Source organism: Carassius auratus, unplaced genomic scaffold (assembly GCF_003368295.1).
Source record: "Carassius auratus strain Wakin unplaced genomic scaffold, ASM336829v1 scaf_tig00214183_4049273_7079891, whole genome shotgun sequence".
Lineage (NCBI taxonomy): Eukaryota > Metazoa > Chordata > Actinopteri > Cypriniformes > Cyprinidae > Carassius > Carassius auratus.
The window spans coordinates 1,460,113-1,477,396 of NW_020527547.1; the positions used below are offsets into that span (position 1 = coordinate 1,460,113).

General features: G+C 37.3%; 1 protein-coding gene across 1 annotated transcript; it reads left to right on the forward strand.

The window, feature by feature from the left end:
- The first annotated feature begins 2 nt into the window (after positions 1–2).
- On the forward strand, positions 3–7,345 carry LOC113091309 (nucleolysin TIA-1-like). Its single transcript, XM_026256736.1, has 11 exons — positions 3–245; positions 927–1,023; positions 1,444–1,542; positions 2,558–2,612; positions 2,739–2,826; positions 4,393–4,468; positions 4,615–4,723; positions 4,903–5,001; positions 5,190–5,274; positions 5,348–5,483; positions 5,575–7,345. Exons 1-11 carry the CDS (start codon positions 208–210, stop codon positions 5,722–5,724), a joined length of 1,032 nt encoding a protein of 343 aa, XP_026112521.1. The 5' UTR covers positions 3–207; the 3' UTR covers positions 5,725–7,345.
- The last annotated feature ends 9,939 nt before the right edge of the window (positions 7,346–17,284 follow it).

Genomic DNA, 17,284 nt, shown 5'->3' on the forward strand with positions numbered 1-17,284 from the left:
GTAATCGGTTTCGTTCTTCAGGAACAAAAGGAGCTAAAGAAGAGCGCTTGCAACGTCGTATGATGACGCTTCACGAGTAACGTCAGAGGAAGTTATTCCAGTAAATTCGCGTTAACTAACAACTTAAAATCACTGAAGCATCATCAACTCGAACGTTAAAACAGAGCAGTTTTTAATCAAAGCGTCAACCTTTTTCTCACCACCACCATGATGATGATGATGGACGAGGACCAGCCCAAGACACTGTAAGTGCTGCTGTAGTTTAGTCGGCCACTTCACGAAGCCAAACTCTAAACACGTTTAGTTAAGCGGTCCATAGGTCGCGAGCGCAGCACGCCAAACTTTAGATAATCAGCTCGAGAGTCCATTAAGTCCGTTAACCTCTCTTTATGTTATAAATGAAGTCTTATATGGGCGTCCATGTTTTCAGTCCCTACAGCACAAACCGGCTACACAAACACCAAACCGAGCCTAGCAGAGGTAACTTAGCGGTGGAGAATACAGTGATTCCCTTAATCATATGTTAATTTATCCGGTTATGTACAAATGGATGAACTAATCTGTCCACATTATGACCAATTACGGCGCAGAAGGGGCTTTTGCCAGCACACAAGTTCCGTTTGTAGAGCTAAGTTTCCGTTACCCAATGAGCTAACTAAAAAAAAAAGAAAAACATGTTTAAATGTTATCATATCCCATTTATTACACTTAACTCCGGTTTAAAATCATTAATCAGACAGCTTGTTTACTATGTGTGGATTCTCTCATATATAGAGGCTTTGGATCATGTTAGCTGTTCGCTCTCGTGCGCTGAAAACGTGGCAGAAAAGAAACCCCGCGGAATGTGAGGCTGGCTTGAGAGATGGAGGAAAAACGCGACGCATAGACGGTGTTTCTCAGTGTGCTGTGCTCTTCTGTGTGTTTAGGTATGTCGGGAACCTCTCCAGGGACGTCACGGAGGCCCTCATCCTGCAAGTGTTCTCCCAGATCGGCCCCTGCAAGAACTGTAAAATGATAATTGATGTGAGTTGACCAAAGATCATCTGAAATCCAGGGATTTTTATGTGATGGAAAAAATGGAAATATTTTTTTAAGCTGTGTTTTTCAATCCTGGAAAAGCCATTGAACTTAGTAAAAAACTCAAAACGCCATATACATTTCTGTAGTTAATATTTCCATCCCTGTTCAGGTGTATTTGCTCTTGTGTAGAGTAAAATTTTCTTGAAATTTGTAATGTGCAGTTTGAACAAATTGTCATTTCAGTTAACAAAATGGTCTATGATCTTAATGATTGCACAAATAAAAAAAACTTGTTCACTAATCATAAAGGACTTTGAAAGGGCATGGAAAAATTAATTGATCAACTAAAGCGGGAACCCTGGACACCTGTAAATAACCAAGATCATTGTTTGACTCTGACCCAGTTCATTTTATGTTTTTCAGACGGCAGGAAATGACCCGTACTGCTTTGTGGAGTTCTATGAGAACAGACATGCGGCTGCAGCTTTGGCTGCCATGAACGGCAGGAAGATCTTAGGAAAGGTAAAATACTGCAGACGCACCCTCAAAAGTAGACTGGATATGGTTTGTATGGATATGGAAATTGTTACACCCCTTATGTGTCAGGTCAGAGCTTTGTTAATGCGATGACATGCTGAATATCTTTAGTTTGTGCATTTATAGTGTTTACAGGTAAGTTGCTTTTAACCTGTGCATCAAATCTTTTTTAAATCCCTTCATTCCATCAACCATTTACAACACTCAAGTTAATGTATGTCGACCAAGTATTTAGTCTATTTATGCTGTTTAAAGATATAATTTTATTTTGATAAAACATTCTTATCTTTGGCATGTTGCTGCTTTTACATATTGGAAAAAAGTAAGAAGCTGCAATCTGACAATGCAAAGTAAACAAGTCATAAGTAAAAACAGTGTTAGCTTATGGCTTTAACATAGTAACATTTAAATATAGCTGAAAATATTACAGTTGTATTGGTAGTTTCAAGCATTATCAAATGAGAAAATATTTATCCAGAAAGTCATTGCAGTACAACAGAATCCTTTATTGATCTATTGAAGTGCCTAATTTGTAATTTTTCAAATTCCACAAAGCATGTGTTGTTGCTTTTCTTTTTGAATCATCTTTTGGGTACAAAATGAATGCCCCCATGTATGTCAACATCTAGTCTTGTTTTATCATCGTCTACACCAGTACCAGGCTTCAAATTTAGCAAAGCCTTGGCAAAAATATATTCAGTGCAAATATTTTATCCTCAACAGGTAATGAAGGACCATTTGAGGAGTAATACAAGTTGATAATGTCACTTCTTTGTAAGTCTGCTATTTAGACTCTTTACTATGTAGAAAATAATTCCAGAGTTTTTTAATAGTCCCTTTTTCTTTGAACCTGAGTGATCACCAGGGTTTTATTTTGTTGTCAGATTATTTCTTCTGCGTTTGGAGACTCGCCATATTATGCGGTTAAGTAAAATGAAGATGATGTTTTATGCTGGTGCTTGTCTTAAACTGCCAGTCTCTGCTTTGCTTTCCTTCACAGGATATGAAAGTTAACTGGGCCTCAATGCCGGGCAGTCAGAAGAAAGACACAAGCAGTAAGTGACCTCTTGAATGTTGCTAATGGATGCATGTGTGGTCAAACTGTAAAGAGAAAAAAAAGTTATCTTTTGCTTGATGGTTTATTAAATATCTAACAATTTCTCGTCATACCATTATTATAGATCATTTCCACGTGTTTGTCGGTGACCTGAGCCCAGAAATCTCAACAGATGATGTCAGAGCAGCCTTTGCTCCGTTTGGAAAAATATCGTAAGTAGAATATTGTGTACAGGTGCATCTCAATAAATTAGAAATTAGTGGAAAAGTTCCTTTATTTCAGTAATTCAACTCAAATTGTGTAACTCGTGTGTTAAATAAATTCAATGCACACAGACTGAAGTAGTTTAAGTCTTTGGTTCTTTAAATTATGATTTTGGCTCACATTTAACAAAAATGTAGTGAATTGTTGGCCTTCTGGAAAGTATGTTCATTTACTGTAGATATACTCAGTACTTTGTAGGGGTTCCTTTTGCTTTAATTACTGCCTCAGTTTGGCGTGGCAACTCAACAAATTAGAATATGGTGACATGCTAATCAACTCAAAACACCTGCAAAAGTTTCCTGAGCCTTCAAAATGGTCTCTCAGTTTGGTTCACTAGGCTACACAATCATGGGGAAGACTGCTGATCTGACAGATGTCCAGAAGATGATCATTGACACCCTTCACAATGAGGGTAAGCCAAAAACATTCATTGCCAAAGAAGCTGGCTGTTCACAGAGTGCTGTATCCAAGCATGTTAACAGAAAAGTTGAGTGTCAGGAAAAAGTGTGGAAGAAAAAGATTCACAACCAGCTGAGAGAACTGCAGCCTTATTAGGATTGTCAAGCAAAATCGATTCAAGAATTTGAGTGAACTTGACAAGGAATGGACTGAGGCTGGGGTAAAGGCAAACGTGTGAGGCATTTTACCTGGACTAAGGAGAAGAACTGGACGGTTGCCCAGTGGTCCAAAGTCCTCTTTTCAGATGAGAGCAAGTTTTGTATTTCATTTGGCAGCCAAGGTCCTAGAGTCTGGAGGAAGGGTGGATAAGCTCATAGCCCAAGTTACTTGAAGTCCAGTGTTAAGTTTCCACAGTCTGTGATGATTTGGGGTGCAGTGTCATCTGCTGGTGTTTATCCATTGTGTTTTTTGAAACCAAAGTCACTGCACCGATTTACCAAGAAACTTTGGAGCACTTCATGCTTCCTTCTGCTGACCAGATTTTTGAAGATGCTGATTTCATTTTCCAGCAGGGTTTGACACCTTTTCACACTGCCAAAAACACCAAAAGTTAGTTCAATGACCATGTTGTTTGTGTGCTTGACTGGCCAGCAATTTCACCAGACCTGAGAGAGAATCTATGGAGTATTGTCAAGAGGAAGATGAGAAACAAGAGACCAAAAAATGCAAATGAGCTGAAGGCCACTGTCAAAGAAAACTGGGCTTCAATACCACCTCAGCAGTGCCACAAACTGATCACATTCATGCCACGCTGAATTAAGGCAGTAATTAAAGCAAAAGGATTCCCTACCAAGTATTGAGTACATGCACAGTAAATGAACATACTTTCCAGAAGGCCAAAATTCAGTATTCTAATTTGTTGAGACAGTGAATTGGTGGGTTTTTGTTAAATGTGAGCCAAAATCATCACAATTAAATGAGTTTCAGCAATACAGGTACTTTGCCACGACATTCTAATTTATTGAGATGCGCCTGTAATCCAAATGTGATTCAAGCCAAATCTGAGCAAGATTGTCTTAATTCGGATTCTTACTGAGTTGATGTGTTTGGTGCAGTGATGCCCGTGTGGTGAAGGATCTGGCCACGGGCAAATCTAAAGGATATGGTTTCATCTCATTTATTAATAAATGGGTAAGTGTTTGGTGTTAAGTGCCATGATGGCAAACTTATACTTTGTTTGAGCAGGATAACATGAATGTAATTTATTTTTTTTTTTTTCTGTCTATGGCTTTTGTTATTGATGTTTTGTTATTGTTTGGTTTTGATGCCACTGACAGGATGCAGAAAATGCTATTCAGCAAATGAATGGTCAGTGGCTGGGAGGCAGACAGATCAGAACAAACTGGGCCACAAGGAAGCCATCAGCTCCTAAGTCAAACAATGAAGGCAAGTCAGTTTAAACAGTATAATCTGACTGTTCCTTTGGTCTCTCATTTCATGTCTTAGGTAGTCAGGTTTTTTATTATTATTATTATGTGAACCACCTATTATGGGTAATTTCTTTTTATTCATGTCATGTATTTGTGTTCTACTACTCTAAAAGGTTCTCTCTCTTTGATCTATAGCAGCCAGCAGCAAACACTTGTCCTATGAGGAGGTTCTGAACCAGTCGAGTCCTAGTAACTGCACCGTCTATTGTGGTGGCATTGCTTCTGGCCTTTCAGGTTTGTCTAAATAATGTAATTCTTTAAATACTGTAGGCGTTTTAAGACCTAGTCGGTGTTTAAAACGGATTTGCTTCCTGTCAGTAAATGAATAAATGTCAAATCCAATTAAAAGGCTTTCAAGCAGAGCTAGATGAAATGTGTTTTGAACGATTCATATTTTAAATGCGTTTTCTGATTCCCTGTAGATCAGCTGATGAGACAGACTTTCTCTCCATTCGGGCAGATAATGGAGATCAGGGTTTTCCCGGAGAAAGGCTACTCATTTGTGAGGTATGTCATACTGCTTCTCTATGACTTTAAATAATTTGCTTATACTTGTAAATTAAGCACATTTGTTTTTTAGGTTTGACTCTCATGAGGGTGCTGCCCATGCCATAGTGTCTGTCAATGGGACCTGCATTGAGGGCCACATTGTAAAGTGCTACTGGGGCAAAGAAACGGCTGATGTAAGATCCATGCAACAGATGCAAATGCCCCAGGTAACCCTTCACCTTGTTCTTGAACTCTCAGAAACCTTTCCTCTGCTCTATTGCATACTCATGTCTTACTGTTTCTCCTTTTCCACAATAGAATAAACCCACCTATGCGGCCCAGCCTTACGGACAGTGGGGTCAGTCATATGGCAATGGTCAGCAGATGGGTCAGTATGTGCCCAACGGCTGGCAGATGCCCACTTACGGCGTCTATGGGCAGGCCTGGAATCAGCAGGGATATAAATAAGTACAGATGTGGCTGACTAATCCCTCAGTCCAATCATTAAACCCCACTTCAGTGTGGAATCTGCCCAATGGGACTCACCATTACACCAGTTCAGGGGTTGTTGAAAGGGCTGCATTCAGCCCACTGTACATTATACGCAGACCATTAACTTGGAAGGAATCCTGTCTTTTTCTTTTTTTGCTGTTTTTAGGCCCCAGGATTTTTTTTGTTTTCAGATTTTCTTTTAAAACCTACTGCATTTCGGGGACTTTAATTGTCTAGTTTTGCAACAGATGGATTGTCTTTTCAATGTGTTGAATTTGCAGGCTCAATTTAGCTCACACCTCGAATGGTGTAGAAAGTTTGAGGTCTAATATACTGCACTCTTTGTATAGAGTTCTTGTCTCTAAAACGGATTTGTTCACATCTTTCATTTTTGTTTTGTCAGTATGACTATGCTTTTTTTTTTTTTGCTTTTTTTTTTTTTTTTACAAGAAAGTAAAAAAATATATGAGATGCGTGATTGAATATCTTAATCGAATATAAAATATTTTATCTCATGACGTCTAGTGATAAAGGTATTCTGCATTTATAGAGGAGATTATTCTGTGGCCTTGAGGTTTCAGGAACTTCTTGAAGTTTTGGACAATTACTAAAGCTTTTAACAAGTTGTATTAACACAGAGGTGCAGAAAACATGCTTCCTTTTTTGTTTAATTTAAATGTTAGACTTAATTTTGTAATATGGAATTTTTGGCTCAATTTTCTTTTTAGCTCAATTTTTAAAACCAATTTTTTTTTTTTTTTTCCACTTCATGTTTTTTACAAAATCATGTTTTCTCAGATCATTTGAGGGCGTGACAGCACAGTGGCTAATCCGCGTTAATGGCAGTGCTGCAGCCTCTTTGTAAAGATTTTTGTAATTCTGTGTAAAATGAGGTTGTGAATTATTTCTTTAAATCTTGTAAATTCAGGGTTTGTTTAACATCTGTAATGTAACGATGCATGATTATCCTGAGCTCTGTTCTTGTTACGGTCTCTTGTAAAACCCATAAAAACGTGTTCATTACGAGTTCCTGTGACGCGATTTTTACAGTGTTCCTCCCATACTACTTTCTCAAAAGTCACTGTTGAATTTACAAGACAATGACAAAAACTAAGCAAGATCTTGCATGCTTCTACCTTGCTGTATTGAGATGCTGATTGTAATGTCAGCGGTTGGTGTAATATGGAATGGTAAAGAAATATGAGATACTCCTGGGTTTTAGCCACACGCTCTCAAATTGCTCACAAGGCCAGATTCTTAACACCACTGGTGTTTTTTTTTGTTTTGTTTTTTTAACCATCATTCTCTTTCTTTTTACTTACTGAGCCCCAACACTGAGTCGTGATAAAGTAGATCAAATTGAAAGTAATGAGCAACTTTTTTTCTCTCTCTCTCTCTCCTTTTTTCTTCTATGTCATGTAAATTTATCATCAGATATTTAATTAATTTTTCTAACTGGGATTTTTTTTTTAATTTGTAAAAAGTTAGAGATGTTTACTGTTATTTTGAAACACCCCGATTAAATGCTTCCATCTAATGTTGTTCCAGTTATATATTCCATGTGTAAAAACACTTAATAATAACCATTCTAAACTACTTTCAGTTGTCTTGAGTGTTCAATTAAGTAATTCATGATGCTTTTGTGTAACTGGGAAATGAGGTGAGGTTAAGTGGGGTGGGGATTTGAAGTCACAAGACCAATGATTATACAACATTTGATATCCCAATGACATTAATTTATATTCCTTTTTGACATTTTAAAATATTACATTTCTCCTTGTTAAAATTATTCTCCTTTATTTAACTTATAAGATTCAAATTCATGTTTAATATATAATAATAATCCACTGTTAAAAAAACCTGAAGTGCTTTGGTTGACACTTTGCTCTCAATTAAGGCCACACAAAATGGCAATTTTTAGACTTGTAGAAATAGAACTTACCTCGTTTTCCTGTTGAAGCTCAGGAAGTAGGAGAACTGTTGACTCAGTTTCTCAGTGTGTCATGGACTTGATTCTTCTGCAATGTAGAGTAAGAGTGAACATACAAAAGTTTATTTAACTATTAAAGATAAGATTTTTAGAAATGATTATAGAGCGCATGCACCAGCAATTCAGTACCTTAGTGACGCTAGCTCATGCTAAGATATTTGAAAATATTTGACGGTGTCAAATGAAAGTGAAATCTGTCTACAAAGCATCAGATGAAAAGAAAGACGTGTGCATTAACACCATGCTGTAGTATAACCAACTACCCTTATAAAATCATGCAATAAATGTTAGAGTACATTGAGTATGAAGTTTGCAGTGTACAGGAACCCAACTATAGAATAAACTACAGAATTAATGTAAACTGGGTCATTTTTAACAGTCATCTAAATGTAAAACTGTGGCCCAAGAGTGCAATAATTTAGACACAAGCTACTTATAATTCACCTAAAAATCATTTAATTAGCAGAACATTAATTTGCAGTTTAAAGTATGTAATTTCCATAATATAGTCATTTTTTAAAACCTCCCTCCCTTTTTATAACAGTGTAAGTACATCCATTTTTTATGCACAAGCGTTTACACCCAAAAAAAAAATGGCCACTAGATGGAAATCTCACACAGTCTGAGGGTGTCATCCAAAATATTCTTGAATTCTTCAGCATGAAAGCACGATCAATGGGCAATAGCATCATGGGAAGGAAAAAACCCCACAATCAGTATTTCCTCAATTATGTTGACTGTGCAATAGAAGTTCATTATGTGTTCACAGCCTCCATTGCAAGTCAGTTTGTTCTACAGAAGGCCCTGTCTTTCTCCAATAATTTTGAATAGTTTGAGGTCAGAAAGAATGTAATAAGATTTTAATATCATGTACATGTTTGATAAGTTAAAGAGATGGGACCAGTAAATGACTAAGAGAGAACGTTTGTGTGTGTGTGTGTTGCTAAGAACAAGGTGTCTTTAGTGCAAGCCATCATTAGTCAGTGTGTCAGAGCAGTGGTGTGGAGCAGAGGGCTGGATTGACAGTCTGATAAATGAGGGCAGCTCCTCTCTCAACAGCACTGCTAAAAACAGACAGCGAGAGAGAAGAAAAAAAAATGTCAGCAGATGAGTTACTGAGCAGATCAGAACTGACATAAATCAAATCTGTCCATGACTTGCTCCATCTTCTTTCTCTCGCTCACTCTCTAACGTCAGCTCTAAAACGCACAATACATCATACCAGTCAAAAGTGAGAAAAATTGTATGAGAGATCTTGACTGATCTCTTGTACTATCCAGGTAAATGAGCTGAATTCTGTGTACAACGCATCTTAATTGCTGGATTCAGAAACAATGTGTCTGTGTGTGTGATTTGTGCTTCACACACACAAAATAAAACATTATTTTTCATTTTATTCCAAAGTTAGGGGGATGTTGATGTTAGTGAGCATGAATCATCCCTGCATAGCAAAAGATGATCTTCTCAAACACATGTCAATTATATATTTATTATTACAGATAATAATAATTACAAAAATAATTACAGCAATTAAATATGTAAACTATTACATATTTGAACATTTATTAATTAATGTTTACAAATGCATTACAACTGTGTACACATACAGACACACAGGCAAGAAAGCTCATTTAAATACATCTTGTAAAACATAAAACTGAATGAAACAACATGTTTTGATTTTGATAAGAGATAGTTAATTATTAAAAATCCATATAAATAAAATCTTCTTATCTGCCCTTTCGAACAAACACATTGTGACATACTGTATGGTCTTAGCTTTGTGTAAGAACCATTCTTCCAACACTCCATATGTACACAGAAATAAGCAGATTAAAGAGAGAGAGAGAGAGATGAAGAGGCCATTGTGTGTGTAACTGCAGTCCAGGCAGTTCTTCTCCATGTAGCCGTGTGTTTGAAGACTGTATGTGCACGTGTGTGTGACAGCTCACAGCAGAGACTGACACAAAATAAACATGTTACAGCAATTAACCTTGACAGACTCAATGCAGCCGCCAGCAGCAACTTACTCCTAATGATACAATTAATTTATAATTAAGGCACACTGTCTAACCAGAACCAGAGAGAGAAAAAGTGTGAACTCTTTGATACTTGAAAATAGCTCCTCTCATTAGAGTCACACAGTCAGCATTTATACGGCCGTATTTACAATCTTTTTTTATAATTTACGCTCAAATAGTACTGTACATATCACAGCAGACAGATGTGGATTGAACAGGTTACCTCATGCAAACGTTTGTTAATGATCAACAAAGCTCACTTTCAAAATGCAGCCGGCAGAATCTTTTAGAACTAGATGGAGTGGTTGCCTGCTGGTAGATGACATAACTACACCATCTGTTTCCCAAATGTATTTCTCTCCAATGATTACCATTCAGAATTCTGAAAAAAAAATGGATGTCACATTGACTATTGAGAAAAAGTTGCTCTACTTTGCACTTTTATAAAAATTTTATAAAAATATTTTTTATAAAAAAATACAAAATAAAAGATGATGCTATACCTTTTCATATGTTATTTTGCAATATTTTCCTTTAATATCAGTCTATCATCTGATGCCTGCGTTTTGGAGGGCTCTGCTGGTGAAACAAGGCATTACACTGGACTTTAGGTTGTATTGACTATTGAAGGCCATTTGCGGCATGTGCCGTGTTTACTGTCAAATGCTATTGCACTATTAAGGCCATTTTTAAGAGCCTGTGAGTCAAAGAATACCAAAAGCACTTTCCTCGGACCCTTCTCTCTAACCTTTCACAGAACTCAAAGCTTCAACCCATAATTTCCACCTCTCTCATGTTCAGTTCACGGATTAATTTTTTACTGTTCATCATCATATCTGTTTTATACATGTAATATTTATTGTGCAGCATAAGGATTCATTAGTAGTCTTCAGAGAAGACAGTTTTATCAGACCATATGGCCCTGTCTGTAGAACACACACTTTCCATCTGCAGGATGCCTGTGAAACACACACAAACACACACACACTGTAACAGACACACGGTCAGCATCAGGTTAAAACAAATCTTTACTATCTCAGCCCAGCACTGTCTTTTTCTTTATGTTAAATATAACATTTAAATTAAATTAAATTTGCATCAGAATTGCTGTATTAGCATCTATGAGGACAAAATGCTGTAAATATTTGAATATCATGATTCTGAATCAAAGCATTCAGTGTTATTTTATAGTTTGTAATTTAATAATTAATAAAATGTATACAGTATATATAATTTATTTATTAACTATGGCTCCATTAAAACCATATTAAAACCACAAGACACACTCACACTAAAAGCAAACACTACATTCAAAACTCTTCTAAAACGTATTTTTGTGTAGTAACTACACACAAACATAAAATAATTAGCCACATACACAACACACAGATGTGAAAAAATGTAAAACACTACTCTCGTGTGTCTTTTGTCTGTTCTGTGTGCAATGGACAGGAGTTACTTGCATATCCACATACACACTGTATATACAGTATGTATGTACAACCAATTAATTTTTCACAGTTCATCGTTTTTTTTCACAGTTTTACACGCAGCTGAAATGAATCAAAACTGAACTGACTTGAGCTGTATAATGACGCTATTGACTGGGTAGAGCTGCTTTACAGCAGAATTTAAATCTGATACTATTGTGAAGCTTCTGTGAAACAATCTATATTGTAGAAAGTGCTTTAGAAATAGATGACTTTCTGATTTGGCTTGTATACATATTCAGTGTATAATCATATATATACATGGCAGTGTTGCCCAAATAAAACAAAAGAGCCGTTAGTTTCGAATGATGTGTATAATGTAGAGTACAGTTAACAAAAACAAACTGAATTTAAAGCATGTAATGTGCTTATAGTTTTGCAGACTTTTATTTTTATAATTTCAGTGTTTATTTAATTTTAAAATTCAAGCTCATTTTATTTTCATTTTCAGTTATTTTGTTTTTAAAATAGTTTTATTAGATTTTGTTTAATAACAATTTTTTTTATAGTAATTTAATACTTTAAGTACTTTACTTCTGAGTTTCCGCTTAAGTACCTCAGAGATGAATCTAGTTTAGCTTCTGGTTTTCTTTACCTTTTAATATATGGACGTTCACTTAGTCCCATTGCTCAAGAGCAGGAGACGGGGATCAGGAAGAGGAGACAGCAGAAGAGAGGGAGAGAGAGAGATGTCTGTCTCTGTCAGCACGAGGGAGGCTAAGCTCTGACAGGTGTGTCAAGCAGTCAGTCACCTGTCAGCACTACAGAGAAATGAAAGAGAGAGAGGGGACAGAGTCTGTCTGCCTTTGAGCCTGTCCTATATAACTCACACACACCTGTCCTCATACACTCTCCGTCAGAGTCCACCTATGTAGGTCAAAGGCTGCCTGGGGCTATCCCAGAATTCCCACAGATGAGGACAGAGAATAGTTTTGTCCTGCTAAATCTCTCTTGTTCTATTTCTTATTTTTCCCCTCAACAAACGAATCAAAATGTGCATTATGTCATCCTCACCTTGTCAGAAAGAGGAAGACAAAATTTGAGAGTCTAGATGTCTTTCCAGGCAGGTTCTGCTCTTTTTAAGTACCTTACTTTTTTCTTTTGCGGTAGAAAATGAGATGTGCAAATGGAGCCAAATAAACACATCTTCTTTGACAGGTATTTGTGCTTGAGCTCTTCCCTCCAACACCACAAGAGAGGGACTGCTGACAGTTTTATGGCTGTAAAGAACCAGAGAGAGAATGATAGAAGAGAAGTGGTGGCAGGAGTTGTGCCAAAATGCTGGATGAAGCTTATGGCTCTGTCCGAACCTGAAGACAGCTGCCTTGCACCCTCGGTATCAGTCACTCATTTACTTAAAGGGGTATTTCACCCAAAAATAAAACAATTCTGTCATCATTTACTTACTCACCCACCCTGCAAGCTGTTCCAAACCTGTATGAGTTTCTTTCTTCTGCAGAATATTTTTTTCCATACTATAGAAGTCAATAGCTACCAGCAACCGTTTAGTTACCAATTCTTCAAAATATATTTTGACAGCGTCTCTACTTCCTCCGCAAACTGAGGAGAGCCAGAGCCCCACTCCCCATAGATTTTTAGGTTCTACTGTTATCTGTATGCACCGGGGGTCTGAGAGTAACACAATTTCAATTCTCTGTATGTATGTACTGTACGTGTGGAAGAATTGACAATAAAGCAGACTTGACTTGATATTCTCTTGTGTTCAGCAGAAGAAAGAAAGTAAATGAGGGTGAGTAAATGACATAATTTTCATATTTGGGTGAAATAGCTCTTCAACAGACAGCTTTTTTTGTATGAAGGTACCTAATATGATAACCAAGAAAGTATATGACTACAATGCATATTTCTTGGCAAAATTGCAATCACAGGTTGGGGAGAAAACAAAAACTTTTAGTAATAGGGGCTACATGCAACAAACTTCCCCATTCTGTAAAACAGGTCTTTTATGTGTGCTTTGTTAAATATGGATGTTTTACTCAATATGCCTTCAAAGATGAGCATAACTACGTCCAGATTAATATATATATATATATATATATATATATATATATATATAATAACATAAAATAAAAATAGACAAGACCTGTTTCCGGTTTGGTCAGGTGATGTTCAACATGTACCATATACCTAAGAATAAAATGAAAAAATGTAAATTAAGTATATGTAGAAGAAAAAATTAATAAATTAATATATATATTTGAATTTTTAGGCATTCTCCCACAAATAAAGGACTATAGGATATCAGAGGTAGCAAAGGATACATAAACAAACTTGCAGTTTTGCCTATACCTTCCTAAAGACAGCATTTTTTGTTTCTGACATGGCCTATGTGTCTCGATATTTCTCCCACAATTCAACTTTACTGAGCGCACAACCTCCCCTTTACATTTAACACGAGTTTGTAATCATTTAATGATGTCTCCAGGAAGTAAGCGATTGTGTGGGAGTGTTTCTTTCCGTGGCCGTGCGGCTGTCCTTGTTCCTCAGAGAGACTGCCACTCAGACTGACGTTCCTGGGTATGACAGCACCCGCTTACACATGTCACTTGACATTACACACACACACACGCAGACACACACTTACACACACTGACTGCCAGGAGGACTGGGAGGGGTGCCTACATCCTGCTGAGAGCCCACACATAGACACATACACACTGTTCTCACAGTCTCACACAGCTTGTGCTTTCTTTGAAAACATCTTTACCCTTGTGCTCTGACCAAAATCACATTCACTATTTTAGTCGACAGACCACTGAAATGAATAAGACATGGTTAAGAGTGGAAAGAGGGTAGGGAAAAACAGGCATGTGCTGAATTAGCGTGTGGGCTGGTGCCCAGTGCGGATCACATGACCAACTGGATGCCACAGCACCCTACAGTCAATCAAACTGTTATCCGAGCGATCAGTCGTGTTGTTGTGTGTATGTTCATGTGTTTGATGGAGTGAGGATACGTATGTGCCAGAGGGTCGTATGATGGCAGATGGAGATGGTGTAAAAGTGGGTTTAAGGAGAAGTAGGCAAGCAAGTTAATTTGTGTTGAGAATCTGCATATGTGTGGGTGAGAAGAACGAAGGAAAGGGGATGATGGGATTGATACTGTAGGAGAAAAAAATTACAAATGAGATCACTTGTTGTTTCTCTTAAGACAGCAATGTGATTAAATGGAGAGCAAATTAAGATGAAAGGCTCAGATTTTTCTTAAGAAAAAAAGATCCTATTAATATCACATTTGTCCCATAGACATCATCATAAACAGTTTTATCCACTGCACCCAAGACCAAATAATCTGAAGTGTATAATCCACATTCATTTTAGAGTTTGATACTTTTAATGTCCATTACTGTTAAAATATTTGGGGTCAGTACGATTATATCATACTTAAACTGTTAACTGTCACCCGTCCGCCCTGTGGGACGCCTACATTTACTTCACTATATTACAATTAAATTTAATCTAATCTTGACAAACTATATATCATTGGAAAGGTCTAAGACTCCCAAATATATATTTTACCAATACTTTTTGTTAAAAATTATGTAGGAAAAGTAATCGATTAATGTATGACAAGAGTGCGCCCTCAAAAATCTAAATTATAACTGGAGGTTTGACCTTTGTTTTAAAAAAAAGACTTCTTAGTTGCCTTTTTCTCTATCACATTTTAGAAATCATCAGAAATTATATATCGACTGAAAACTTAAAATCTCAAAATTCATCCTTTAAAACCCATTTTAAAATCAGACATTGCATTACCATGAAAATGGTACATCAATATCATGTTACAAAATATTTTCGTTCATGAATTATACAAATTTAAGTTTGGATTGTGCACTACAAAGTCAATGTTCAAAAATTTGAGTGACAGTTAAGGGGTTAATACATATTTATTATTCAGTAAAATATTTATATTTTTATTTAGTAAGATATTTTGACTTTTATTCAGCAAAAACACTTTAAATTGATCAGACATTCATAATGTTACAAAATATTTCTATTTTAAATAAATACTGTTGTTTTGAACTTTCTTTTCATCTAAGAATTCTAATGTAAAAAGAATTAGAAATATTTTTTTCCACAAAAATATTAAGCATATTAACAGCTTCATTACAGGAATAAATTACATTTCAAAATATATTAAAATAGAGCATAGTTATTTGAAATTATAAAAACATTTCACAGGAGTGGTTCTACACCTTTTTAGGTGGGCTTTAGCCCCCCCATCTGTCATCTCAGCCCCCTAAAACTACCTGAACGATGGGGCCATTGCTGCTACTTGTGCACTAAAGCATGTCACAAAATGAATAACTGTGATTATAGTAATATAACAGGCAATAATATAAAATATCAAGATTCTGTATTCCCAGACAGCAACATAGTTTGCAACCAACCGACACCGCTTGCTCTCTGGGTTGGGTCTGGGCTATATAAGGCTCAGGTTTGGCTCAGATTGGGGGATTCTGGTTTACTTAAGGCTGAGAATTGGTACCAATAATAAAACCTGTTTTGGCCCAGTTCAGGGCCAGTTAAGGCTGATTAACTGGCTGAGATTCGGGCCGGTTATGGCCCATGTGTGGCCCTAGTCTTTAATCCAGTTCTGGGCCACTTCAGGGCCATCATTCTTTGCAGTACTTGGGACATGGAACAATTGATTGTGTGGCCGGGATCTGGGCCAGAAGACATTTGCTATATGGGATAATATGCTGCCAGATCATAGCCTGATTTGGGCCACATATCACTGAACTGATCTGGGCCACACTCCTCCCACCAACAATTGGGCCTCATATTGTTTGCCAGATCCACGCCGTGCTGTCATTGCCACACATGGCCCAGCTCTGGCTGAAAGGGTACATGCCATTGCCGACAGGAGGTCAGCAGTGCCAGCTTGAGGCCACATTTGGGCCAAGTCCGTTTGCTATGTGGGCTGTCATAGATCGTCTCTGTGTACACGCTCACACAAACAAGCCGTCTCTCAGTCAGCACACAAATATCAAATGGAGTTCTCTGGACAGTGTTGTGAGTATGGCTAACATGGTTCGACTTAGGTGTCATAGTATTTGTTTAGGAGTGCATGGTTAGGTTAGGGAGGGCAGGCTGGTCTATGATTAGTTAAAGAGGTAGTGTCAGTGAGTACCGTCAGTGTGTGTTTGTTTCTCGGCCTGTGGTCTGCAAGAAGGCTGCTCAATCAACAACTCTGTCCACCGCTAAAACACCTGACTGATATATTTAGAGAGAAACTGGATGAAAGACAAAATGAAAGAAAGAAGTAACACTTCAAGCAGGCGAAAGTGCAGGTGTGAGTAGGGGTTGCTTGTGTTTGTACAGGTTTGGCTATATCTGTGAGAGCCAAATTTTTTCAAATGACTTAGTGAAACATGTCGAAAACTGACTTTTGAAGTGGTTTTCACTATTTGAAGGACTCATTAATCATGTTTTACCTGAATCAAATCATGGTTTTGGACTAAATCTAATACTGTCAACAAGTTTCTGGAAAGGCTATGTTTCGGGGTAAGGTAAAATAAACATTATTTTCTTCATACAAAATCTATCATGCCTATGAGACATCCTCTGTAACACTTACATGTGTGTGTGTGTGATGACAGAGAGAGAGAGAATCAAGAGAGAACCCTTGAAGGATCGGTGCGTGTGTTTGTATTTTATTCAAACACACATATTCCCTAACCTCTGCAACCGCAGAGTGAGAACGAGATGATATCAGAATAAAGAGGTATGCTGAAAGAGAGAGAGAGAGAGAGAGAGAGAGAGAGAAGCACAGTGAACACAGACATCACCCATCACAAACACTCCTTCACCCACAGCAGCCTGACAGACACAAAGAGAGGGAGGCGAAGATGAGAAAGAAGTGATAGACAGAGGGAGAGAGTGAGTGAAAGAGTCATCACCAGAGATCACTCCACTGCATACCATGAAAAATCTGTCTCTTTTTGTTGGCGGAGGGCTGAGATTAGGCTGTAGCCTGTGGCCATAACAGTGCCGACTGCGACACAAGGGTAT

Excerpts from the sequence above, each read along its gene's own strand:
- LOC113091309 (XM_026256736.1), top strand. The coding sequence starts at position 208 with ATGATGATGATGATGGACGAGGACCAGCCCAAGACACT. Across the intron at positions 1,024-1,443 it reads ACTGTAAAATGATAATTGAT|ACGGCAGGAAATGACCCGTA; the intron begins GTGAGTTGACCA and ends TATGTTTTTCAG. Across the intron at positions 2,613-2,738 it reads TCAGAAGAAAGACACAAGCA|ATCATTTCCACGTGTTTGTC; the intron begins GTAAGTGACCTC and ends CCATTATTATAG.